Source organism: Arachis hypogaea, chromosome 5 (assembly GCF_003086295.3).
Source record: "Arachis hypogaea cultivar Tifrunner chromosome 5, arahy.Tifrunner.gnm2.J5K5, whole genome shotgun sequence".
In the NCBI taxonomy this organism is placed as follows: domain Eukaryota; kingdom Viridiplantae; phylum Streptophyta; class Magnoliopsida; order Fabales; family Fabaceae; genus Arachis; species Arachis hypogaea.
In genome coordinates, this window is record NC_092040.1 from 113,917,801 (window position 1) to 113,945,656 (window position 27,856).

A 27,856-nucleotide genomic window follows, 5' to 3' on the forward strand; every position below is an offset into this window, starting at 1 on the left:
GATTGTTGTTCTAGGAGGTAATTTCAGACAGATACTTCCAGTGATTCCGAAAGGAAGTAGACACGATATATTAGCATCCGCTATTAACTCATCCCAGCTGTGGTCATTTTGTAAGGTTCTGAAACTGCATACGAATATGAGGCTTCTAATGTCTTCTTTGGATCAAGATGAAGGTGAAATGAAGATATTTGCTAATTGGATACTTGATGTTGGAAATGGAAATATTATCTCTGTTGTTGGTGATGAATCAGAAGTTGAAATTCCAAATGATCTATTGATTACAACTACTGATGATCCTCTCTCTCATTTGGTAGACTTTGCATATCCAAATTTGTTGCAAAATATGTCAGATTACAGGTATTTTTAGAGTAGAGCAATTCTTACACCCACACTTAAGAGTGTCGAGAAGGTAAACGATTTTGTCTTGACAATCTTTCCAGGGATGGAAAAGGAGTATTTGAGCTCTGATACAACATGTCAAGCTGATGAGAATGAAGATGTAACAAGAGTGGTTCACACCAGAGTTTCTAAATGACATCAAATGTTCGGGACTACTCAATCACAAGTTGACTTTGAAGCCAGGAGTGGCTGTAATGCTACTGCGAAACATAGACCAGACTTTAGGTTTATGCAACAGGACAAGATTAATAGTTAACAAACTTGGCAGCAACGTAATTGGAGCGACGGTAGTGACCGGTAGAAATATTGGAGATAAAGTGTACATTCCAAGAATGAACTTGATCCCTTCAGATTCAGGATTGCCATTTAAGTTCCAACGGAGACAATTTTCATTAACAGTATGATTTGCAATGACCATTAACATGAGTCAGGATCAATCATTATCACATGTACGGCTTTATTTGCCAAAATCAATGTTCATCCATAGACAACTTTATGTTGCTTTGTCAAGAGTTAAGAGTCGCAGTGGCCTTAGGGTTTTAATTCTAAACGAAGACGGAAATCCAAAGTCATCAACAACAAATGTCGTGTTCAAAGAGGTTTTTAATAATATTTAGGTAAGAATAATATTATTTTCATTTTAATAGCATGTTATGATTTACACTTTTGTACAAATCTTTACTATAGATATAACTAATTTATCTATAACTCTTTTTTCAAATTTGAAATGAAATGTGTAACAAGGAGCACAACATCCAATGATTTTCTAATGAAGTTAGTAAGATATTAGGTTGTTGATAAATTTTTATTAGCTTTTTGATATAAAATTTAGGGTAAAATTAACATGCTATTATTACAGTTATATATGTTCTTATTTTTTTTATCTCCCTCCTTATGGTTCAAGAATATTATAAACTTCGAACTCTTCTATTCATATTTTACTTTGAATAAAGATAAAATAACATATTTAACACGTTTATTATATAACGATGATGATAGTGTTATACTAAATTTAAAAAATATATGATTATAAAATATTATTTTTAATTTAATTTATCAAATTTAAATATAAGCCCGTGCATCGCACGGGTTTAACACTAGTATATATCATTTCTAAACTCATTTCAAGAATACATGTTAAGAATAAGGCTACACACGCTGACACATGATGGTATTTAGGTATGTTCAAGTGTATCCAAAAAATAATTTTTTATTTTTTATTAAGATAGGGTTGGACACGTCAAACACGCGTATGGGACGAGTGTCGTGTTCAAAATGACCGACACATTGACACGACAACTCAACAAAATGTCCATATTTCGTAGATATGAATGATAGTCACACATTAAAAATAAATTAAGCTACATAAATACATAATAAATAATTTTGATAGCTAATTTTAACGTGTAAATAGCATCTTTGTAAAATAATTTATATTGATGGTTCAGCACATCAATATTTACTACTTAATTAATTTTCTCTCTACTCTTGAACATCAGGTTTAGTTGACGACTACGGAGTTCTGTCATCATGGGAAAGAAACGAAGATTGTTGCCATTGGAGACGTGTTTTCTGCAACAACCTAACAGGCCATGTACAATACCTCGATCTTAGTGGTCTCTATGATAATCCTCTTGTTCCCAATATCGGTCTCGGATATACAGTTCGTCGCTTGAAGGGTCAGATCCACGCATCATTGTTGGAGTTGAAGCATTTGGTGTACTTCAATCTCAGCTATAACTATTTTCCCAACACCCATATTCCACAATTCTTTGGATCTCTCTCCAACTTGGAATCTCTTGATCTCTCGCATTCTTATTTTAGTGGTCAAGTTCCACCACAACTTGGTTCTCTTTCAAAATTGTTGTACTTAAATCTTGAAGACAACAAGCTTAATGGTTCAATCCCTTACCAACTGGGAAACCTTTCTAGCTTGTTGTATCTTTCATTATGTTACAATGATTTTGAAGGAACAATACCTTCTGAACTTGGAAAGCTTTCAAGCTTGGAGCAGGTTTGCCTTGGAGGACACGCCACCTTTGGTGCTTCCACACTTGATAATGGCGGAGGTCAATGGTTGACCAATCTCACCTCCTTAATCGTTCTTGATTTAAGCGAGGTGATTAATCTAAACAACTCTTATATTTGGATGCAAATTTTGGTTGGTAGTTACCTACCTCACCTTCAAGAACTCCACTTAAGAACTTGTTTCCTTTCTGATCACTATTTAACCAAGTTTATGTCAAATTTCAAATCCAATTCTTCTTCTTCTTCTCTTCGAAGTCTTGATCTTAGTAACAACTACTTCGAGTCACCCATGATTTTCAAGTGGATATCCCAAGTCAACCCCAACCTTGTTATTCTAGATCTTTCTTTCAACTCCTTGAAGGGACCAATACCAAGTGATTTTGGCACAGCAATGACATCACTGCAAGAACTTTACCTCACTGGTAACAGATTCACCAAGGGCAAGGATTTGAGATCCTTAGCAGATATATGCAGTTTGATGGAGTTAAGCTTGACAGAAAACAACTTAGATGAAGAACTTGCAACAATTCTTCAAAACTTGTCAGCTGGTAGTTGTTATGGACACTCATCACTTTTTATACTCTTCCTGAACATGAATCAAATAACCGGAGAGTTTTCCAGCATTTCGACCGGTTTTCCATCTTTGATACAGCTGAGTCTTGCTGGAAACCGGTTAACCGGGAAGATCCCTGAAGACATCACATTGCCATCCAAGTTGGAGTCTTTGTCTATTGGATCAAACTTCTTAACAGGTGGAATTCCAAAGTCTTTTGGAGATGCATGTTTGAATTCTTTGAGTCTAAATAATAACTCTCTGAATGAAGAGCTTCCTCTGATAGTTAACCACTTATCTGGAAGATGTGCTGGCAACTCGCTTCAAGAATTAGACCTGAGCACCAACCGAATCAACGGCACACTGCCTGACATGTCGAAATTGATTCCATTCTTGGAAGTGTTGAAGCTTAATGAAAACAATCTGAGAGGGACTATACAAGCAGATTATAGATTTCCATCTCAGCTGGCCACTCTGGAGTTGGATTCAAACTCTTTAGAAGGTGTGATCTCTGACTCTCATTTTGCAAACATGTCCAAGTTGAAGTACCTGAGTTTATCAGGCAACTCGTTGACTTTGATGTTTAGTCAAAATTGGGTGCCACCTTTTCAGTTAGAAGAAGGAATATTATTGAGATCTTGCAAACTAGGTCCAGCTTTTCCCAAATGGCTGCAGACACAAAATAGCTCTTTGATTGATATTTCCAACACTGGAATTTCAGATGTGGTTCCTAACTGGTTCTGGGAAAAATTGGCATTTCCAATGCCAATGGATGTGGATATTTCACTCAATAATCTCACAGGTAAAATTCCAAATTTACCTATATGGCCTAGCTATGTAGATACTTTAAATCTTGCTTCAAATCAATTTGAAGGTTCAATTCCACCATTTCTAAGTGGGGCTTATATTCTTGACCTATCCAGTAATATGTTTTCAGAGTCTAGGCTGTTCTTTTGTGCTTATAATAATGCTACAATTGGCATGCCAATAAGCATGTTGAGCCTTTCAAACAATACTCTATCTGGCTCCATTCCCAATTGTTTGAGTCATTTCAAGTCATTAGTGTATCTAGATTTGAGTCATAATAAGTTCAAAGGAAAGATTCCAACTTCAATAGGATCTCTTCTTAATCTTGGAATCTTGATATTGAGAAACAATAGCTTAACTGGGAAGGTTCCTTTGTCTTTGAGGAGTTGCACAAACCTAATGAGGCTTGATTTGAGTGAAAACAAATTATCAGGACCTATTCCTTCTTGGATTGAGAGTTTACACAAGACATTAACAATGGTAAGCTTAAGCAGCAATCACTTCCATGGAAGTTTACCATTAAATCTTTGTCATCTAACAAACCTTCATCTGTTAGATCTCTCTTTGAACAATCTTTCTGGACAAATTCCCATCTGCTTCAAGAATTTTACTGCATTGGCTCAAATTAGTACCCCAATAAATGTTTCTCTTCGTTTCCAAGTCAATATTGGTGGAGATATCATTTTCAGAAGTGTGAACTATATGGCAATTTTGATGTGGAAAGGTGCACAACGAATCTTCATAGAGAAACATTTATTCTTGAAAAGCATTGATCTCTCTAGTAATCAATTATCTGGGAAAATTCCAACAGAACTAGCCGAATTATTCGGCTTAGTTTCGTTGAATTTGTCGAGGAACAGCTTGACAGGAACAATTCCTTCAATGATTGGAAGGCTAACATCACTGGAGTTTCTTGACTTGTCAAGAAACCAACTCTCTGGTTCCATTCCCTCTAGTCTCACTCAAATCTACCGGCTCACCATGTTAGATTTATCACATAACCATCTAGCCGGAGTGATTCCAACTAGCACACAGTTGCAGAGTTTCAATGCTTCAAGCTATGAAGATAATCTTGATCTTTGTGGACCTCCACTTCCAAAACTGTGCAAGGAAGTAGTGAAACCTCCATTGCCACCACCACAAGATGAGGATGCCTCAGTTTTGTCCCTTGGATTTTACATAAGTATGGCACTTGGATTTGCTACTGGATTTTGGGGAATCTTTGGCTCCATGCTGGTCAATCGCCGTTGGCGCCATGCATATTTCAGGTTCTTGAATACTTTAATGGACCACATTTATGTCACCATAGCAGTCAAATTTGTCAAGTTCAAAAGGAGACTCAGAGGTTTGCAGGTAATATATTTTATAAAAACTCAGTCATTAAATCGACTACTATGTATAATTATGCGTCTTAATTTTATATTTTATATGTAATTTTACTATGGAGACTTAACTAATTTCTTATTTGTTTCTTCTCTTTTTCAGTCTTAGTTGGGAACGCTTAAACATGTTATTCTCCTGTGCAATGCATGTTTTCTAAGCTTGAAGCTAGGCTATGATGACTGATGAGGGCTACATTAGATCTTGTAATGTATTATGTAACTTCAATTTTTCATGTACTTTCATTTTTCTTAGTTTGTTGGAAATTAAACTTGTGTTTTGTAATAAATAAAGTCTTAGACTATATATATGTAATTTAGACGCTAGAAGTGTTAAAACTGTAATAGAACTCTCAACAATGCAGCAACACTAAATGAAAGATTTCTGAGTTGGGAGAGAAAGAAACCGAAAGTGGTGTTGGTTGAGTCAGTAGCATACACCAGAAGCATTAAGTTTAACAAAAGAATAATATGCATATAAACAGAGTTTAGAATTAGTAAAAATTAATGATGAATAATACCTCAACTTAATTATAAATTGCTCTAAAAAGTATGGTATTTGATTAGCTTGACTCTCGTGATTATAAACATCCTTTCAGCATTTTTCTTAGTTCATGTTAGCATTCACCTAAATATTTCATTAAAAAGAAAGATTTGAAGTTTTATGAATCCAAGAAAAATTGACATAAATCATTCATTCAACAAATTCTAAGCAATGGAGTATAAATTCTATTATCTGAAAATTCTGTCCATATATGATATCATACAATGCAATGCATACCTAAAAGAGGGTTTGATGTAGATTAATCCTACTTCCCAAAAATCCATTGCATCTTCCAAACCACTCATGACAGTAGAATCCCCCTAATTCAACTAGTCCTAGATTTGTTTTGTAAACAATCCAAAGTCCAAACAATAAATTTAGAACCCCTCCCCTAAAGCCTTGATGCATCATGATTTCTACGTATCCTTTGGAATTGGAGGATATATAATCTGCCCTTAAAGCTAATGTGAACTTAGTTTATGATCTATGAACTGTGGGAAACTTGGGCACACTTTGAATTCTCTGAAGGACTCCTCTCCCTTGTTAATGGTAAATATTTGAATCATTTCATAGTGCAAAATACTCAGTTCTGAAAATATAAAGACGGGTGATAACAAGAAAGGAGATGTTCAGTTATATAATCACTTGGCATACCAAGCCTTCAATTTTCATAAGGCTGCAAAAGTTGGTCCAGTTGTTCCTTCAGCTGTGATCGCTCCTGCGCAAGTGATTGGAGATTTTGTAATTGTTTCAACTCTACAGCATGAAGTTGTTTGGTTCGAGCTTCAAGATTAATTTTTTCTTTTGACAAAGATAGAACTTCTTTGTCAAGCAGTTGTTTCCTGTGTTTAAGTTTTTGAAAAGGACTTTTCATTCTGTTCGATCTCAGCAAGTTCTTTTAGGAGAGCTTCCTTTTTTTCTTTAATTGGCACCCACTTTAATATCATTCTCTTTGACATCACAACCTTCCTCCGGGATGTCAGCATCCACTAATACTCCATTTACCACAATCTTGGATACATCCATATCAACCACGTTAACCTCCGGCGCAAGAGCCTTAATTTGACTTATAGCACGATCAAACCCTTTCCGAAACATCTCACCCACCTTTAGAGTTAATGCCTCAATCTTCTCATCGCGTCCCTTCAATTGAGACTGCAAAGTAGTTATCTGTTTTACCATTTCCTCTGACTCTTTTTCCTTCGCCTTCAAAGCCTCGGTCATGTCCTTCATACCCAATTCTCTACCCTTATCCTTCAATTGAGAAACCTCCACGTACTTCTCAAGACCTACAGCAGCTGACTCTGGCTTTCTTCTCTTTAAACTAATCTCCTTAGATTGAGCAACCTCGACCACATCATCTTTATCACCTTCTGTGGAAGGGTCGTCCTTCCCGGATGCCCTGTTCGCCAGAGATGCCGAAGTCAGGGTGAGAGCTTTCTCACCTAGCAATATAAATCAAACAACCATGAGAACATAAGCACAAAAAAAAACAAACAAACAAAGAAACAAACACTACACCCTATCAATCTTATTACCTATATGATCCTCCACGGCATCCCTGTCTATGTCCGACATTCCCTTGCTGAGCGAGAAAAGAAAGGAGGTGCAGAGCACGTCAAGACGGCGGTCCTCTAAGTAGGGCAAGGGCAACATCCCGTAGACTTGATTCACGAGTACATGCACAGATAAGAACCTTTGCTCCTCCTCTTGTACCAACCCTAATTCAACTATTAAAATGCAAAGGGCTGGATCTGGAATGCTTTCTGCAAGACCACCGATGAGAACGCATACTTTGCTGTTGCCAAGGTCAACCACGTTCATTTCTGTGCACGTACCCTTAAAGTAGGATGGTTGGATCGCCTCACACAACTCATCAAGGACTTGATGGCGACGAACACGATAATCTTGATTATCCACCAGCAAAGCGTGTATTGAATATTTCACACGAGATCCTTTGGGAATACACTCCAAGTTCCATGTCAGCACCACACTGCAATTGCCTACATCCTCAAGGGACGACACGAGCACAAGGGGTGGGTGAAAATGACGATCAGAGAAAGAAAATGCGCGCTCCGGTTTATGCCACGTGGCATTTCGGGGGTCGTAGGCACAGTCAATGCGTGGTGCGGACAAGGAATGGAAGAAGAGCTTATCTTTCAGCACGAATGGCCAAGGCCAAGAAGGATGAAGATCAGAGAGTACAGTTGGAGGAATGGACAAGGAATGCCATTTCCCAGAACGGGAACGTAAAATCCATAACCCCGTCCGACTTTCTCCCGGTGCATCATGCACCAACAAGTAAACGTCATCTTGAATGTTTGCAATGTAATTGTGGTGGCCGGTCGGTAGCGGAGGGATTGCGCCCGTCGCTACTGCCTCAGATATGTCCAACGTGTCGCCGCCGACATAGGAGATTTGGTAGATCCTGGTGCCAGAATCGCTTGGACCACCGAGTAAGAAAAGTTTCGAGTCGAAGATAAAGGGATACAACAAGCTGTTCTCTGGAAGCTCCAACTGGAAATCAAAGGGAGCCGGCTCAAGATGGGATTTCCAATCCCTAACCTCATTCTTCCCCAATTTTTCTAACTTTTCAATGCGTATGCCAAAGATTTTTTGGTCTGTGATCATCCACAGGCATTCTCCTGTTTCCGCCGACTCCATCATCAACAATATGAACACAGAGAAGAAAGGATTTATTTGTTTGTTATATAGAAGGCAGACATAAGCTAGGGTTTCGGACTTTCAGTTATAGAAGATTGGATTTCCTCACCGAGCCAATCCTTTGTTCAAGATATGTCCAAAAAAAATTAAGATAAATCTAACTCAAATTATAAACATCCTTTCAGCATTTTCCTTAGTTCATGTTAGCATTCACCTAAATATTTCATTACAAGAAAAGATGAGAAGTTTTATGAATCCAAGAAAAACTGACATAAATCATCCATTCAACAAATTTCTAAGCAATGCAGTATATATTCTACTGTCTGAAAATTCTGTCCATATATGATATCATACAATGCAATGCATACCTAAAAGAGGGTCTGATGTAGATTAATCCTACTTCCCAAAAATCCATTGCATCTTCCAAACCACTCATGACAGTAGAATCCCCTAATTCAACTAGTCCTAGATTTGTTTTGTAAACAATCCAAACAATAAATTTAGAACCCCTTCCCTAAAACCTTGATACATCATGATTTCTACATATCCTTTGGAATTGGAGGACACATAATCTGCCCTTAAAGCTAATGTGATCTTAGCTTATGATCTATGAACTGTGGGAAACTCGGGCACACTTTGAATTCTCTGAAGCACTCCTCTCCCTTGTTAAGGTATATATCCCTTAAGATCATGTTTACAAAGTCCACAAAATAAACCAGCTTTTGCACACACTTTAAAGGAAGTAAGTGAGTTGCTGCTTCTTCCTTGAACCTCCTTCTCCATATAATTCATTCCATTGTTTCAGCTCATTCATAACCGTTCCTTCGGATGCAAAACTAGCAGCCACCTGCATCGAAACGGATATTATTCATAAACTTATGTCCATGAAAGAAGACATATTCCAAAACTCTAAGTAGCAGGTTACAATGGTTTAATCGGTTCGCCATTTACCTGACTCTTTGCCTGTCTCATGTCTTCCATGTTTAAAGACCTCAGAGTAATTTGATGATCTTCTTTATTCTCTGATGTATCTTCAGAGCTTTGGCCTTCTGTCTCTTTTTTCTTCTTTTCCTGATACAATATATATGCATTGATATTAGTTACCTCTTCAGCTCATAAGTCATAACAATTTTCTGCATGAGATTAAAGATGTTACCATATCCTTCTTTCTCTCCTGCTGTAACAACTCCCTAACAGGTCGATAAGCCGCGGTGATGCACAAATTCTGTTCAAACAAATTAATCTCAGCATCAAGTCACCATAGATAGAAGTAGTAAATCATAATAACCATAAGAAATTAACCTTAAGATCACTTCCAGTATATCCTTCTGTCATGGCTGCAAGCTCTTTGAAGTCTAAGTTTTCGTGTTTTTCCTTAGCTAGGAGAGTTTTCAGGATCATTTCTCTGTTCTCAACAGATGGAAGACCAACCATAATCCTGAACAACATTAATAGATGATTCAAGATCAAGTGTCCACTGATATTGATACTAGATGATTCAACCATTGGAAGCAAAGTTTCTAAAAATGTGAAAAATGTACCTGCGCTCGAATCGTCTTATAATTGCTTCATCAAGATCAAATGGCCTGTTAGTTGCAGCAAGAACCAGAATTTGTTCACCAGGTCTAGTTAATAGTCCATCCCAATGTGTCATGAACTCATTCTTGATCTTCCTCATGGCTTCATGCTCTCCAACTCGAGTGCGCTGTCCAAGCATGCTGTCAACTTCATCAACAAAGATGATAGTAGGGGCAACCTTTGCAGCCAGTGTGAACAAAGCTCTAACATTCTTTTCATCTTCTCCAAACCACTTTGAAGTGATGGTGGACATTGATACATTGATGAAACTAGCTCCGGCTTCATTCGCAATTGCCTTTGCCAGCATTGTCTTTCCAGTCCCAGGAGGTCCAAAAAGCAATATGCCTCTACATGGCTTCAGAAGTCCACCTTTGAAGAGGTCTGGTCTTCTAAGAGGAAGCATGACCAGTTCTTGAAGTGATTCTTTGATCTCATCCAATGAACCAATATCTGCAAAAGTAACTCCTATCTCATTTGCAGGAATAACTTCTGGTCGAATGCGCTTTTCAAACTCGTTGTCAGGGACTTCCTGCAAGCATATAATTGCTTTTAAGATAACCAAATTCTGATATCAAGTAGTATATATCAACTTGAAAGCTTGGGAAGCCAAGACTATGATAAAAAAAATGATCTTACTGCTTTTGCAGGAGCAGTATTTTCGCCATCTTTCTTTGTTACAGGGATAGATGTTTCATTTTTGTTTTCAGGTGCCTGGCCATCACACCGAACATTTGCTCCGGCAATGCCATCAGCATTTTCCTAACATTAAAGAAAACATATGAATAGATGAACATTGAATAGATAATAAGCATTCTTAATCATATTTTCCTCACTTTTCTGATATTAACAGATAAAATAGTGTTAGAGATACCTTGTTTGAATCATTAGTCTTCAAATTCCCACTACTCTTGCCTTCTTGGAACAGGCTCAATCCATGGGACAAACTGCACCATGCAAGATATCTAACTAAAAATCTGTCTCTTTAATCATTTGCTTAAAAGCCTTAAAGATTTCATAGAACAGAACATACCTGTTGGCTGATATAACTAGCTTTCCATTTCGGTATTCAGGATCCTTGGTATTCATCAAATGGTAAGATATTGCAGATACCACAATTTCTTCAATGTAAGTACTGAGTACCATAGTGTCTGCATGGCATATTGATGACAGGTCGTAACAATCGATGTCATTCGCTGCGAGTACTTCTGTGATGTGGTTTTTGTTATCTTGGAATTGAATCATTCTCATGTCCTCTTCCAGTTGAGATTTCCAGTTGCAAAGATGAGTTGCATCTTCAGGAGGATTTATGTCAATGTTGTATGGGAACACCATAGTGAGTCTTTCATCAATTTCTTTGCATTCATCTTCTGTATCTATTAAATGTGAAGCAAGTACTATCACAGATCCTGAAAGCTTCTTTATCATTTTATTTAACAAGTTGTATAACCTTGCTGATTGTAGAACAAGCCTCTCAACATCCCTAATGTATAAAATGATGGGACCAGTTTCTGAGACAGAAACCAAGACCTGCATAAAGAAAATGTTCTTAGAACTTGTTTTTGAAATCTATATACCAAAGGTGGTTGTTATCAAATATGAGATGATAATATAAGTTTAAAGAAATCAAATTACCTTGTAAAGTGACTGAACAAATAGCTTTTCATTGAAACACAAGCTACTTGTGCGCTTTAAAGGAGCTGCAAAATAAATCTGAAACAATAAGCATAATATTGCAACACATTGAAATTCAGCACATAAAAAAGAGTATGATTGAATTTGAAGTATAACCTGGACTTGCTATACCACAATGAGAAGCAGCACTACTTATATCAGATGCAGCAGAGCCATTCCTCCGAAGTTTTGAAACATTTTTCGAACTTTCAGCATCAACACTTTGTTGATGTAAAGTACCTATAAGATCAAAAGATGGTTATAAAATGAAAGTAGCAATTAATATCTAGGACAAGGTCAATAACAAAAGGATATCAATAAATGCAATTCTAGTAAATTTTGTGTAGAAAATTTGAGCTTTGCTTTCTCTAGTACCTGTAGTTTCAGCAGTTGAAGGGAGGATTGAAAGGGAACCAAATAAACCGGACATTCGCTCGAAAGTCATCTCTGATATGGACTTCTTCAAACAACAAATAAATGGTTACATTTTCCTACTGAGAATCAACATGAAAGTAACCTAAGAATCTGCATTTAATTGAATTAAAGAATGATAAAACTTACAGGTTCTTTTCTTGGACATCCATATTTGCTCTGCATCTGTACATGGGAAAACATGGCAGGTATGACTATGTATTTGAATATCACCATTCACAGCAAAATAAAGTTAAGAAAAGAAAAAAGTGCATAATTACCTTCACTGAGAAGTCATTAATATCTAGCAACAGCAACTTCGATTCAAAGCTATGTGCCAAAGCCCTGGCAAGCATTTGCTGGTATAGCTCTTCAAACATTCAATGTAAATGTAGTTAGTAAAAGAGAACTAAAAGCCAAATTTGTTTTCAGGACAAGGTTAATTACTTGCATTTTATATACCTCCAGGACCAGATAGCAAAATAGCTCTGCTTGCTGGAGAAAGGTTCCTGGTGTGCTTGGAAAAATCAAGATGCTTCAAATGAACATGTGCAGCACTTGTCAACAACACTCGAGTTTTTTCGCTGCGATTATCAACATTATATGGAAACATGAGTGTTATTTATTCATCATAACTTATCCATAAATCAAAAAATAATTATCAATATAAAATTGTTGCATAGTTAGACCAAACACTAGATGATTGAACCATATTTCAGGAAACAATGCTGTTTCAAAGTATGTTTATAACTTGATAACTAATTGGAACATGATGATTGAGTTTAACTAGATTCCAATTATTGAAATATAAATTGAAAAGAAAAAGAAGCAAGAATCTCTAGTTCAAGTTCAATTGACCTTTTTTATTGTTAATATTTCAATCTTGAAGAATAAGTCTCATATTCTTATATATTAAAACTGCTGAACCGAAGTTACATAAAATCTAACTGACCTATTAATTAGATCACATAAGATCACAAGAGCATATTAAAATAAATGATGAAGACTTCAATTGAGTATGGAGTACATAAGATTGACTTATTATTTTGTACATCTTGTGAGGTTGTAATTATCTTTACCTAACTTCTAAGCTATTAATACATCTACCAGTGTCCAAAACCCAACAATGGTGAGAATCTTATGCAATTGGCAACCTTCTCATCAAGGAAAGATTATCAGAGAACTAACATCATCTATAACAAAACTACATAAATAGTATTGGAGATCCAAATAAGCTATCATTTCATCACTCTTCTCTTGTAGCTTTGCAGTTCTTGATCCAAAAGATGCTCTCTCAATTCACTCCTAAAAAGCCAAAAGAACTAAACCAATATATAACCATAGAAATTTTGGGATTGACAAAGAAGCACAAGTGAACTCAACAACAACAACAACAAAATCTGAGAAAATACCATAGATATAAGGAGAAGACAAGAACACATCATTGAATCCACATACATGAAGATTCAGAGAAGATTCCAACAAAACATAGAAAGTCAACTAGGCACAGATCCACGTCTAAAACATGTTTGACGACCAGGGCTTATTATACTAATATAAATTCAACTCATACACACAACCCAAAAAGATAAATATCCAAAGCATAAAACTTTTTCACTTAAACCAATATCATTATATTATTATTATAATAAATGAATAGGAATCTGGAACCAATCACCTTAAGTAATAAGGGAAGTCATCAAATGTGATTCTGCTGTCTCTGCCATCAAGCAGAAGCTTCTTGAGCTCAAGAACAATGAGGTCCTCAGAAATCTCATCAGAATCAAGCTTGCTTCCACCAACCCATTTCTGAACAGCTTGTCCTGTACTCAACCCAAGACCCACTCCCAACCCAACACCAACACTCAATGCTGACAACAGAACATGCTTCTGCTCCATCACCACCAAACACCAAAAAGCTTTCTCCTTTACCACAAAAAATGAAACTTTTCACCAAAGGGTACTTAGGGAAAGAACAAAATGTGAAGCAGCAGAAGCACCAATGTTCATGGAAAGAGTACTTCAGGTGTTGTTGATTCAGAAACAGAACAGAGAGGATTAAAAATGGAGGTTGAAGTGTTTGAAGTGTGAACTCAACAAAGAACAACCTCTGTGTTCCTCCTAAGACAAGTAGACAACGTTGTTCTCTGAAGAGAAAATTTTTACAAGGCAATGATTCTTCTCTTTCTCTTTCCCTCTTTCTGTGTCTCTTTCCTTCTCTCGGTATTCTATATATAGCATGCCATAACTAATGGACGTAAAATGCTTTCCATGAACAAAAAAATGAAGAAAGGAAATAAGAAAAAAGTTTGTTTTTTTAATTATTTTTATTTTATTGTTGTTTATTATGCTTTTTTTTAACATAGTGGTGAGGTGAGTGGTGGCACCAAATCAGGGTTCTCTCTCACACACACTCTCCATTGTTTTGTTAACTTTTTTAAAAAAAATTATTTGCTTATTTGGAAACCTTTTTTAAAAGACATGTTTTGTTGATTAATTTATACACATGCTTGTGACACTCTTTAATTTAGATGTGGGAGGAGAAATGGTATAGACGCAGATATAAAGTGTAATAGATGCTTTACGCAACTGTGGTATTAGAGCAAAAATCGGACCTTCTGATTTTTGAGTACACAAATTCGATTTTTCGTTTTGTGTTTAAAAAATTAAAAAATTTGGAGTACCTTTCCTCTAAATTTTTTAATTTTTTAAACACAAAACGAAGAGTTTGATTACCTTCACTAAAATTTAAATTTCTCTTTCACACTAACTGGATTGTCCGATTAGTAAGCTTAACTTTTTTATAAAAAAAATTAGATGGTCCAATTTCTTTATCCCTGTTTCAAAAAAAGTTATTCTCACATTCATGTCTAACACCCACATTTTTTACAATAATACACAACACACATACTTCTCATATAAAAAAATGACTCTGCTTGTGACTAGTGAGTTGGTAATGATATGATATCTCATTACTTTATTCTTTTCTTAATATATGTGCCAAAACAAGAAAATATACATATTAAGAAAACAAAAAAAATTGGTAACTAGTAATAAAAAAATTTTAAATTATATGAAGAAATAGAATTAGTTTCATATGAAAATACAAATGGGATAGATGTTATGATTGCAAGTGTAGAAGATAAAAAAAATTAGTTAGAATTCGTTTTATTTAATCTTTATTAATTATTAAATAAAGTAAATTTTGACTATTTTTTATTAATATTTTTTTATTATCAAACATTTTCGTATAATAAATTAGGTCCACATCAATTACAAAACAAAGAAAAATGACAAGTTTATAAAATAAAAGAATCATTAACTCGATGTCTTAAGATTTTTAGTTGGATGTAGCGTCTTATATTAGTCACATTATATATATATATATATATATGGTAAGGAGTGTTCATAAATCAGTCGAGTTCAAGTAGATTCAAATACAATTCTAAAAAAACATGTTATATCAAAATAAATTATTTTAAATATATATTTTTATTATAAAAGACAATTTTAGAGTCAGGTGGAACGATCCAAAACATAATTTAAATCTAACCTAAAAATAACGCGAAATAAAAATAATAAATTCGAATTCGATCAATTATATTTCTCGATTAGGTCCGTGCAAACCAAAGTTTTGAATGGGTTCGGTTCTTGAGCGCCCCTATTGTCTACTAAATCTTTTTTTGAAAATCATTTTATTTAAAAAAAGTATACGTAGATAATAAAAATATTAAACAATATGAACAATAGATAGATATATTAGATGTTCATTTTACTAAGTGTACGGATAATTATTTTAATATTAAAATTTATATAGTTAATTTAGAGATGTAATATATTTTTATTTAATAATTATTTATATTGTTTAAGATGGTCATTATTTATTTAACACTTCTCTTTTATTTATAATACATTGTTGTTGTGCCCTTTGTTTTCTTTGGTGGAGTGTGTAATTTTTAATTCCTCAATAAATCAATGTAATGTAAAGTGGATGGATGAGAAACGGTATGGTATGGTTGGTGCTTGGCTTATTGTTTTTCTCTAATGGCATGAAAATGACAGCGCCATCCTTGCAGTTTTTATAAAGTTGTTACAAATTAACCCTATCTTGTTACATTCCAATTTTTCATATTTTTCTCAATGCGGCATGCATGATTCTAGTAAGTTTTTTTATATTTGATTCATATTGCATTCTACTGGGAAAGGTTAGATGCTGATTTTGTACCTATTTTAATTTGTTCTCAAAAGAAAGAAATATCCTATCAATTTGATCTCTAATAAATAGTGGTTTATGAGTGTTAAAATTGGTAAAAAGTTAATGTTGCATTCTTATAGAATTAAACTGAATAATTGATATTAGATTTTATTGAATATTAGTACTATAAGAATATAGACAAATAACAATGCATACCTGTTGAAAATGTATTCATTTGAATGAATGTTGGTATTCGAAAACATACTATATAGTCGTCAAGAGAATTAGATTAAAACTCACCACCTTTAAGTAAATATGAAAAAATCATGCCATTTAAACTACAGCTTGTGAATAATATACATCTTTTTTTTATTTATAGTGAGTGAATATTTATTAATAAATCCTAAATCATAAAGGAATCTTCTATTTATCATTGGGCCTAAGACTCAATAATACATTGTAACATTCAAAATCAAAATAAATTCAATTACTTAAAACACTTTATTCAAATTTAAATAAATTGTTATGAAATACAACGAACACCATCTAATTATGAATTTAATTAAATCTCTAATGTTACTTTATTATGTTTAGAGTCAATATAGCTCCAGTTAATTTATTAACATTTTAACAATATATATTAATATCTTGTAGATTATTTATCAGAAATTCATATCATCATATGTAATTATATATTATCTATAAATATATAACGAGTTTAAAAGCATGCTTGTACATGTAATTAAAATCAGCACTCTATGTTTATACTTAATGATATTTTGGAAGATTATATATCTTTCATCAATCGAGTGAAAGATATAGAGGTGATTGAGCATCAAGTAATTTCACTTTACTTTTATATATATATAGATTATTAGAATTTAGGTCACCACTAAATTAAAAGACTTTCTTGAATAATATACATATATATGTTGATTCTTCCCTAAAAAGTTTAGGGTTTAGAAGATCTCTTTCTTTCATTCTTTTATTTATTTACTTATTTTGTTATTTATTCTTTCTTGCTTTTACGTCAGAGCCAAAGATCATAACACTTTACCAATTGCATTAAGCAACCTTAGCTTATTATTTCCCTTTTTGAATAATATATAAAACTATTTCTTGCATAAAAAAATATCTTTATATATAAAGAGATATATGTATTAAAAATGTTTAGTAGATAATAAGAAAATAATTCAAATAGTCTAAATTTATTTTATTTATTATTACCATATATCATAGGGATGGTGACACCACCCGAATCCGCAGGTATCCACTCCGTCCCTATCCGTTCGGGGTGGACTTTTAGCGGGCCAGGTTCTTAGGAAGGGCGAGGCGGAGTCAGGTTTAGGTAATACACACCTCTACCCGTTCCGGTATATATATAATATATATAATTTTAATATATAATATGTATAATATATATAAAATAATTAATAAATGATTAATAATATTGTATCATATTTGAATTTTTATTTTAATTTATGTTATGTATGTGATGATGGTTATATAAATTTTGAAATTTAATTTTATTTATTGGATTTTAATAATTATAGAGGCGGGTAGGAGCGGGGCAGGTACCCGCAGGGACGGATTAGGGTTCAACGTTTTACTACGTGCAGGTAAAAGTGGGGTGAGTTCTATGTGAATTGTTGTACGACAGGATGGGACTGGGTAGAGCAAAAACCCGTCCCTACCCACCTCGTTGCCACTCCTAATATATGTATAGTTAATTATTTATTAATAAACATATTAAGATATATGCATGCCATATGTAGATAAATACATATTAATTAGCAGCTGTATCTTATGATTATGCTTTAATGAAAATCACTTTTTTTGCCATGATAATGTTAAAAAATAAAAAATTAATGAAAATTATAATTAATAAATATTAAATAAAATAAATTTTAATTTTTTTATTAATTATTTTTTGTTATTAAATATTTTTTTTTGCTAATACTGCCACCATGCTTACGTGTATCTGATTAGATATATGGTATGTGCCAGCAAGAAAAATGTTACAGCACAAAATTTAGACCTAAAATATATTATTAGTGCAAATTGCAAAATGTCAGCCTAAGAATATTCAATTTAGTGATGCCAAATAACAGTTCACTTTTATTGCCAAAACAAATAATAAATAAATAAAGCAGTAAAACTAATTACGTACGTAATGTTTCTGTATATAAGGTGAAAATGACATATTAACTAAATTAATTATGTTAAACATACATTAAAATTTGTCATTAAAATTAATTATTAGTATAATATATATTAAAATATAAATATATATTAAAAATAAATTAAATTATATATATTTATATGTTAATATAATAATTAATTTTAATAACTAATTTTAATATATAAATAATATTTTTTAACTCAATAAATACCAACAAACTAAGGGATACCCGAAATTAAATAAATAGACACATGTACCTGTGCAAATTAAATATGTTATCTGAGTGTAAAAAATAATTTGTAATTGAAGAATCCAAGTTCAGTATTATTGCAAGTACCATTATTTATCCTGACAGTAGCCAAGACAAATCAAAGCCTGCGGATTCCATTTACTGTATAGTAAGTACTATTATTGACTATTCAGAGAATGTAAATTTAATGCGTGGAGCCATGGAACATTTTTTTTTTTGATAAAATACGAGGAGCCAATAGAATATTATGTATAATATAGGTTTATAGAGTATTAGAGATATAATTATTAGTATTATTTTTTCTTATTAGTTGAAATTTTTGGGATGAGTGGTATCATGACATGGTATTAAAGTGCTAGCTTTGAAAGGTTAAGAGTTCGATTCTTGATGAACCCCAAAATTAATTTAATTTTTTGAGAAGATGTTTATTATCCCTAGTACTCGAATGATTATTCTAGATAATATAGAAAATGTTTATTTTGTAACTCAATAACTTACACATTGTACAAATAGTCCATTGTCTCTCTAGCGAGATTCTCTTATCGTACGTTCCTAAATCCTTGTAATTAATTACTTTTTTCCCTTCGAGTTTCTTGTATATATAGACTTTTTTTTAGGTATTTATTTAAATTAAAATACTAAAATATTTTTTTATAAAAATATATGATAAATGTATAATTTGTTTATTTAATTATATTTTAAATAAAAATAATATTAAATATATAAAAAATATATTTTATAATTTATTATCTAATAATAAAATAAAAATATTTTTATATAAAGATAATTATAAAATTTTTGTTGTAATAACTAATTTTTTTCCATTATTGTTGCGTGATGAGACAAGCTAAAGGAAAAACTTTAAGGAAATTTACATATATATAATTTTAATTAATATTAATTTTTTTAAATTATTTGTAAATTTTTTTGAAGAATTTAAAATCTAAAATTTAGGATGAAAAACTTTTAAAAAATTATTTTATATTGATTAAGAAATAATTAACTTTATGTATATGAGTCAATGTTCAATGCCAATTTGATTCAAATAAAAAATTTAAATTTAAATATTTAATCAATCAAATCGGCTCTTAATTATTATAACGATTTTAAGAAAAGTCATATTAAGATTATTCAACTAATTAATAATTGTCACTATCTAGACATTCTAGATACAAAACAATATATATAGCTCCGTTCTTTGATTTTCTTTTTCATATAAAACTCAAATTCATGTACATGCAATAATGAAAGCTATTGCCTATTCTATGATACAAAATTTGGCACGCACTAACATATATATCAATGTTTCGAACAAATAAATAAAAAATTACTACAAGTTTTATATGTGGCAAGTGAGTGTACGAATTAGAATGGTCCATATGCATGTAATTTTAATTTTGAATGAATTGAAGGACGGTCCATATAATTCACATAGTCAATTAAAGGAATCATTTAAATATGCAGGCTTGGCTGAAAGTTCCAAAGTTTAGAAAATTACTTTCGGTCATTGCTTTTATAAGCACATGGACAAGCCCGGAAAAGTGTCTTTTCCACATGCATGTTTTGTGTTTGTGTATATATACAACGCTATATTATTATCGATAATAATGTTAGGAAAACGGCGGAAATTCAGGTGAAGTCGACTTTATGTGAAGTTGATATTTGAGAGTTGTCAGAAAAAAATTTAGTCAAATCAGTCAAATCATCTAACGGCTTTCGGTATCAACTTCACGTGATTGAGTTTTCACTTAAAAAGATAAAAAAAATAATTTAAATTTATTTTATTTAATATTTATTTATTGTAAAATATATTAAATAATTTTTTTGTTAAAAACGTTTATTTTTTGAAACTTTTTGTATTATTATATTTTTTGGAGGTGTGTATTTGTAACATAAATTATGGTTTGTCAATTTAGCTTTTGAAATATTAAACATTTTAAATTAATTGACAAAAGATAGAATATTATTGAATTGTATTCATTCTTTTATTAGTTAAATATATAATAACTATTACAAAATAATTTAAATCACATGCATGTCATTATTATCGTTATCTAACTGGCAAAATAAGCAATTATAATTATAATTTTTGAGAACTAATTTAAAATATTTAATCGAGAATCAAATTGCCTCACATATTCTTTCTACAACTAAATTAACCATGCATTAACCCTAACAATATACATACACCATCTATTAATTAGATCCTCTTTAGATAAAAGTAGAACAAAAAAAGTATTGGTTCATCTTAATTAAATAAATTAAATGATAGGTGTCTATTATTAGAAAGAAGGTAAAAATGTCAAAATATTCTGAAAATTACTTAACCTAAACATATATATTTCTATATTTATAAACTAGTAAAAATAATATAATATTAATTTTATTTATATATACACTTAGTCTAAATGTAAATTCTACGTGTAATCAATTAATGTTATGTTTGTATATATATATATGAGATTAGTCATTAGTATATGTTATATACATATATAATATATCGTAAAAATTTATATACAATATCTTTATATAAAGTTGATAATTTAATAAATTTTTATTATTATATTCACATAAAATAATTATATGTAAATTTTTATTATAATATATACTTTTATTTACAAAATAATAAAATATTGAGAGTAATATTGGGAGAAAGAAAAGAAAAGTGGTAGAAAAAGTGAGTGTGTGCATGGCAGTGCGCGCCAGGCAAAAGAAAACAAAAGAGAGAGAGAGAGAGAATGGAAGAGGCGGCTACGGAGGCTGAAGGAGGGGAGGGGGGGCCTCCTTTGTTCTTTCAATCTTTTTTGGTCAAAATTAATCCAAGTCACTCTTCATTGGCTGCAACTCTGCAATCTCCAAGTCTTTTAGATAGCATTTAGTTTGAAATATTGAAAAAAAAATAAAAGATTGATATTTATTATTATATTTGTTAGTCTAAAGAATAATATCAAAATTTTAATTTTTATTTTTAAAATTTTAATATTTTAATATTAGAAAAGTTTAGGGATTAATAATTTTATTAAATTTTAGTCAGTATATAACCAACAAGGAAAACTAAGCAATTAGATAAAATTTTACATCAATCTCACACCATTAAAATAATTATTAATGACTATTTGATGGCTATAAGTCACAAAAGTTGCTAACTCCTTAGTACTTCTCTTTAGTATTTTTAAAGAGAAAGTATAGGGAGTCAATAAAATATTTATACAATATGTACAATGGAGGTTTAGAGAATATTAGAGATATAACCATTAGTGTTACCTTTTTCCATCAGCTGAAGTTTTTGGGATGGGTGGTATTAGGGGTGTAAATTACTGAACCAAACCGAAATTTACAACAACCGAATAAAAATCGAAAAAATCGGTTTTTTTGTTTTTTTACGAAGTAAACTGATCGGTTCAGGTTCGGTTTTCGGGTGGCTTGGCAGAAATCGAACCGAACCAAACCGAACCGCAGAAGTGGTTTAGTAATACATTGAAATGAAAATTTTAGACTTAACAAATGTGTTTGTTTTATGTTTAGTTGTTGGAATGAATTGAAATTGTGTTGAATTTGAATGTAATGTAATATTATTTCAGTTTATTGATTGTTTTGAACATCATTTTACTAAGATTAATTTTCTATTAGTTAGGATTTAAAAACCAAAAAAACCGACCGAACCAAACCATTTTTGGTTCGGTTCGGTTGTTGCATAGACAACAAACCGATTGGTTGGTATTATGTAAAAACCGAACAGATCGGTTCGGTTGATTTTTGGTCTAAAACCGAACCAAACCGAATCGATAACACCCCTAAGTGGTATCATGACATGGTATTAAAACTCTAGATCCGAAAGGTTAAGAGTTCGATTCTTCGTAAACTCCAAAATCAGTTTAAGTTTTTGAGATGTTTATTTTGTAACTTGGCTCTCTAGCAGTATTCATTTTTAAAAAGTAAAAATATAAAAGACAAAATTTTTTTTAGTAGAAATTGAAATTTTAATAATATTTTATATTTAAAATACTATTATTTTTAATTAATTAATTTAAACTTTATTATTTTCTTTTTAAAATATTAAAAAATATTAGACACATACAAAACGTCAATTACTTTTTGAAAAATGAATATTATCTCATAATAGTGTAAAACTCACTAATTGTACAAAAATAACGAAATATATCACATTTTATTACAATATCAAAAAAATTGAGCCTGAGATTAAATAGTATACATAGATTTTAATATCATATTAGAATTGAGGAAATTTTATTTACTTTAAACATTGTTTAAGAAATAAATTATGCATGTTTCAAACTTTTTAAGTATTATATAGAGATTATATTTTTGAAAAATGAATAACTTATAAGACAACTTTTTTTATGGAAGAAGAATTTAATCATGGACGTTTGGCTAATAATATGTAATTTATAGAAAATTATGATGTTTTTAAAATTTTAGAAGTTTTGCTTTTGACAAAACATTATTATTTATTTGATTAATGATATTTTATTGATTAAGTGACTATTAAATAAAATAATATTAAAAATCATTTAAAAACAAGAAAAATAAAAAGAGAATGAAGAAAGAAATCCATGTTTAACCTAACCCATTCTTTAAGAGATCCCAATTAGTCAATTTTAACTTCAATTATTCATGGGCTAAACATGTGATATTTAAAATTCAAATTTTAAATAATAATTAATGTTGGTGTAAAATAATAGTGTGTCAAAATTTTGAAAATAGTATCTTTGGATGAAATATTTCTTAAAGAGATTCATTATTTGGTACTAAGAAAATGAAAATTGTTGGTTGGATGCTAATATTAATATTTTTCTTGAAATAAAATTAGAAGCGCAACTTTTAAGAATAAACATGAAAAGACAATAAAAATTAATAAAAGATAGATATTAAAAAATCAACAGATTTTATTATTTTTGACCAACAATATTTATTAATATGAACTAATAATTAAAAATATTATTAAAAAATAATAAATTTTACTGACGGTCGAACCTTTTTTCATAATTAATTATCGACCAATATAAATAATTTTGAATGTGTGGGAGTGGATAAATTAAAGCCTTGATACAATATTGAAATCTTAATAATCTACTATTTGAGAAATCTTATTTAACATCTTTTGTAACAAAGTCCAAAAATTAATTATGGAGCCTTGAATTTTCATATAAAAATTAGAACAGCAGAATCTTAATTATCATTGGTAAAATAAATTACAAGTTGCAATGATAAGAGTTTCATGGGAAGTGTCTTGATCATCATGTCGACACTTTTGAGCAACCGATCACTTTTAGAATATGCAAAGTACATTTAAGTAAGATTATTGGCTCACATATAAGCAACCAAAACTGTTCCATATATATTCAATTTTTAAAAATTTATATATAATATAATATATACTTTAATTTCCTCTATTTTTTTCTTTAATGTTTTTTCAGTCATTTCGTCCTCTTTATGTATTCTTCCAACTTTCCATCAGCTTCTCTTTTGACTAAGAAAGTTTTGCTTAGCCAATGAGTAAAGGAGCATGCAGCAAAAAAAATATATATATATAAATAAATAAATAAAGCACATATATAATGCATAGTAGTGACTTTATTTTGATGCATTCAACATGTGGGAAATATTCGTGTATCCGAGTCATTTTTTGAGTCAAAAGGAAGGAAATGAAATGACAAAAGGCAAGACACCAATTAATAAATAATAAATAATAAAAAGCTAGACATAGAGATCGAGTAGATCAGAGTAGACTACTTTGTTTATGTTATAATTAATTTATACCACTGTAATTGAAGAAACTAAGGTTTTGTTAGTAACCATATTAAAGACTATATTTCATAAAAAATTAGAGAAATTTTTGTGTATTTTTTTGGATATTTTATTTTCATCTTATTCAAAAATATATTTTATATAAATAAGTATGCATGATTAATAAAAATAAAATATTTAAAACAATAAATTATATAAAAAATGTACATGTAACAACGAAAAACTTATATATCTTCCTATTTTATGCATGAAATTAGATATTGAATAAAACTTTGTTACCTTAAATTTTATATATAATTTTCTATTGAAACTTGAAAGTCATAAATTCAAGTTATGAAAAGAGTTAATCACCGATATAGATATAATTATCAAACTAAATTGTATACATTATACGTTTTAAGTGTGACGTACTCTTCCTCAGATTCTATATTAACGTAGGATACTTGTGTATCGAATTTTCTGTCCATACCATCAATGATAATAAAATATATGAAATTATGAATGATGATTAAATGTATGAAAATGTTAGTGAAAGTTTTGCATATATGTGCATGTGTATGTATGTTAAGACTCTAATAATAACGTACCAAAAGTGTGATTAATATTCGTTTCTTATATTGGTACTATGGTTTCTTGCTCTTATTACTACTCACGCGGGATAAATTTAATGTCACTATTCAAACAACTAATTAAAATGGATTTGACCCAAGCATGATAACGAAAATGACTCAAAAGTGGAATTAGAAATTGATAATATATAGTATTTTCTTTTTCTTAAGTTATTATAACTTTTTATTTATTTTGTTCTCAATAAGCTTTTCAATGTTCCGAAAGATTATGAACAATATTAGCTTTTCTGGCTTCTTGAAGGTTAATATATATACATAATACACAAACTTCATTAGAAAGAAATAGATTTAATAAGAGGAAGAGAAATTAAAGTTACTAAATATTTTTAAAAAGAAAACTGACATCGGACGACTAACTTTGAATAAGATTGTTTATTATTTAGCATTTCCATATTTCAAGATAATTACTTTTAGTCCTTAAATTTATTTAATTGATCTGAGGAAAGATAGCATTATTATATATAATTGAGGCTAAAGTTTCGTAATATTATTTTAATATTAAAAGGTAAAACAACTCTAACTTTATATATTGGTCCAAGTGACTTGGACTTATTATTTTCCATTATTTGGGTCATTTTCTTGAAAAAAATAGGTTTAATTATTTTATTAATTTTTATAGTTTTAGGAAAATTTTAATTAGATTCTTATATTTTTTTATTAGATTTTTGTACTATTTTTTTAATTAGGTCCCTTTTAGTAATAATTGGTTTAATTTTATAGAGACCTAACTAAAAAAATGGTACAAGAATCTAAATAAAAGGGGAAAAAAGTGTAAGAACCTAATTAAAAAAAATTTGGTGCAATAATTCAATTAAAAGAAAAAAAAAAGTATAGGAACTTAATTAAAAATTTCGTAAAATTATAAGGACCAACAGAATAATTAAACCAAAAAAGTAATAATGAAAGTGTTTTATCATAATATATGATGAATAATTAATCTCTCATTAAAGTCAAAGTAACAGGGTTTAGAAACATTTCAAATATACTGGTAACTAATAATTAAAAAAATAAAAGAGAATAAAATAAACACAAGAACAAAATCTTAAGAATGTCCCATGTTAATTAAGGGTCAAAGATAAAGCTCCTCTCAATGGATTTTTGGCTTTGACCAAAACACCACTAATACTACCTTCTTGTTACTACTTTTTGAGTTTGTTTATTTATACCTTTTTGTGAAAGAAGCTTTTGGAGTGATGTGAGTTTTCCATTGTAAAGTAGTGTTTATTAGTATGAAAAAGAATAGTGGCATTGCGTGTAATCCACAAATCAAAATGTAAGAAAAAGATTGTGAGCCAAAGCATGTGATGCTGAGTTGGAAAAAGGGTACCCTAAGGAAAAAAGGAAGATGGCATGGATATACCAGAGGAATAATCTATAGATTTTTCTTTTAGGGTTTATTTCCCTAGAAGCTAAGAATGATAGGAAAGTGAAAAAAGAAAAAGAAAAAAAACTCCACATAAGAAAAGATTCAAGCTGAGTATTATTGCACATTTTTTATTTTTTTATATTATGTTGATAATGGTGTTTTTTTTTTCTTATAGATTATTAAGGTATTAATTTTAAATGTGACACCGTTTAATTTAGAATAAAAAAATTAAAAGATTTAATTTTTAAAAGATACATAAAACGGACTATTCGATTTCTAAAATACAAAAATTAGGCTTATTAATTTCTAAAATTGGATCGTCTAATTTCTATTTTAAACATAATAAAAAATTTGAAGTATAAAAAATCAAACCTTTTGATTTGTGTACCTTTCACAATTTTAAAAAATATTAAAAATTAAATATTTAATCAGTATATCACTTATTTCACCTCCATAGAAAAAAATTAGTCTATTATTGCATGTCTTGTCCATTTTTTAATTTTTTAAATCATTGCATGCCCTCCCTTTTTTGTTTTTGATAACTTTGATAAGAGCTCTCACTGCTCACAATTCTAAGAACTTTCTCTTCAACTGGCTTCTCTTTCATATTTGAGGAAGTCTAAAAGGCACAACCACATACATTTAAACACCTTTACACTATGGACCCAACAAAATCCTCCATCCATATACACATACAATTAAAGTGGTAGATTTCACTTAGCTTTTATATCTAAATTGATTGATAGTTTTATTTATTTTTGGAACCAACTATTTTTAGTGGGTGTAGACTAAAAAATGAAAGGGTACTAATAATAAATTAAAGGGAGTCACTCACATAAAGACTCTTAAAACGTATTTTTTTTAAAATATTTTTTAATAATTAAAATTTAATCTATATAATTGATCAAATTGTGTTATTTTTGTCAAAATTAGATCCAACAAACTAATTTGACCGAAAAATTGATAAATCAAATCTTGAATCAATCTAAATTAATATTTTTTTATAGAAAATGGCTATAATACTCTTATTATAAAAAATTTAAAATATTCTTATTATATATATTAATTTTAAAAATTTTAAATTCTAATTCAATGATGGCATAGAGAGAAGAGAAAGATTAGAATTTAGAGTTTTTAAAATATATAATAAAAATATTTTAAGTCATTTTTTATAATAGGAATATTATAACTATTTTTATAAAAAATATTAATTTAAATTGGTTCAAGATTTAGTTTACCGATTTTTCGATCAAACTGATTTATTTCATCTAATTTTGACAAAAATAACACAGTTTGATCGATTATATAAGTTGAATTTTAATTATTAAAAAAATATCTTAAAAAAAACGTTTTAAGCGTCTTTATGTGAGTAGTTCCTTAAATTTAAATACTTGTATATTAATATTACTAATACATATTTAATGTGTTCCC

The 27,856-nt window shown here is 30.5% G+C and overlaps 3 protein-coding genes across 5 annotated transcripts; 1 reads left to right on the plus strand and 2 right to left on the minus strand.

The window, feature by feature from the left end:
* Positions 1-1,852: 1,852 nt before the first annotated feature.
* On the plus strand, positions 1,853-5,572 carry LOC112804040 (receptor-like protein EIX2). Its single transcript, XM_072237887.1, has 2 exons — positions 1,853-5,140; positions 5,273-5,572. The coding sequence occupies exons 1-2, from the start codon at positions 2,549-2,551 to the stop codon at positions 5,276-5,278; spliced, it is 2,598 nt and encodes an 865-aa protein (XP_072093988.1). The 5' UTR covers positions 1,853-2,548; the 3' UTR covers positions 5,279-5,572.
* A 300-nt stretch (positions 5,573-5,872) lies between these two features.
* Positions 5,873-8,533, minus strand: LOC112804042 (uncharacterized). The gene is made up of 2 exons (XM_025847476.3): positions 7,249-8,533; positions 5,873-7,155 (listed from the first exon to the last, which is right to left on the minus strand). The coding sequence occupies exons 1-2, from the start codon at positions 8,375-8,377 to the stop codon at positions 6,632-6,634; spliced, it is 1,653 nt and encodes a 550-aa protein (XP_025703261.2). The 5' UTR covers positions 8,378-8,533; the 3' UTR covers positions 5,873-6,631.
* An 87-nt stretch (positions 8,534-8,620) lies between these two features.
* LOC112802942 (uncharacterized) lies at positions 8,621-14,305 on the minus strand. 3 transcript variants are annotated; one of them, XM_025846378.3, is made up of 15 exons: positions 13,713-14,305; positions 12,497-12,618; positions 12,316-12,404; positions 12,185-12,220; positions 11,999-12,080; positions 11,741-11,863; positions 11,585-11,649; positions 10,983-11,479; positions 10,824-10,896; positions 10,589-10,711; positions 9,916-10,481; positions 9,677-9,812; positions 9,531-9,599; positions 9,326-9,445; positions 8,621-9,221 (listed from the first exon to the last, which is right to left on the minus strand). In XM_025846378.3, the coding sequence occupies exons 1-15, from the start codon at positions 13,931-13,933 to the stop codon at positions 9,108-9,110; spliced, it is 2,436 nt and encodes an 811-aa protein (XP_025702163.1). In that variant the 5' UTR covers positions 13,934-14,305; the 3' UTR covers positions 8,621-9,107. The 3 variants fall into 3 exon arrangements, with proteins under 3 accessions (XP_025702163.1, XP_025702162.1, XP_072093989.1); XM_025846377.3 differs by having other exon boundaries at positions 11,999-12,083; positions 13,713-14,242; XM_072237888.1 differs by having other exon boundaries at positions 11,999-12,083; positions 12,497-13,339; positions 13,713-14,237.
* Between the last annotated feature and the right edge of the window lie 13,551 nt (positions 14,306-27,856).

Excerpts from the sequence above, each read along its gene's own strand:
- LOC112804040 (XM_072237887.1), top strand. The coding sequence starts at position 2,549 with ATGCAAATTTTGGTTGGTAGTTACCTACCTCACCTTCAAGAACTCCAC.
- LOC112804042 (XM_025847476.3), bottom strand. The coding sequence starts at position 8,377 with ATGATGGAGTCGGCGGAAACAGGAGAATGCCTGTGGATGATCACAGAC. Across the intron at positions 7,156-7,248 it reads TGCCGTGGAGGATCATATAG|GTGAGAAAGCTCTCACCCTG; the intron begins GTAATAAGATTG and ends TTATATTGCTAG.
- LOC112802942 (XM_025846377.3), bottom strand. The coding sequence starts at position 13,933 with ATGGAGCAGAAGCATGTTCTGTTGTCAGCATTGAGTGTTGGTGTTGGG. Across the intron at positions 12,084-12,184 it reads GATGTCCAAGAAAAGAACCT|AAGTCCATATCAGAGATGAC; the intron begins GTAAGTTTTATC and ends TGTTGTTTGAAG. Across the intron at positions 9,446-9,530 it reads AGGAGAGAAAGAAGGATATG|GAAAAGAAGAAAAAAGAGAC; the intron begins GTAACATCTTTA and ends ATATTGTATCAG.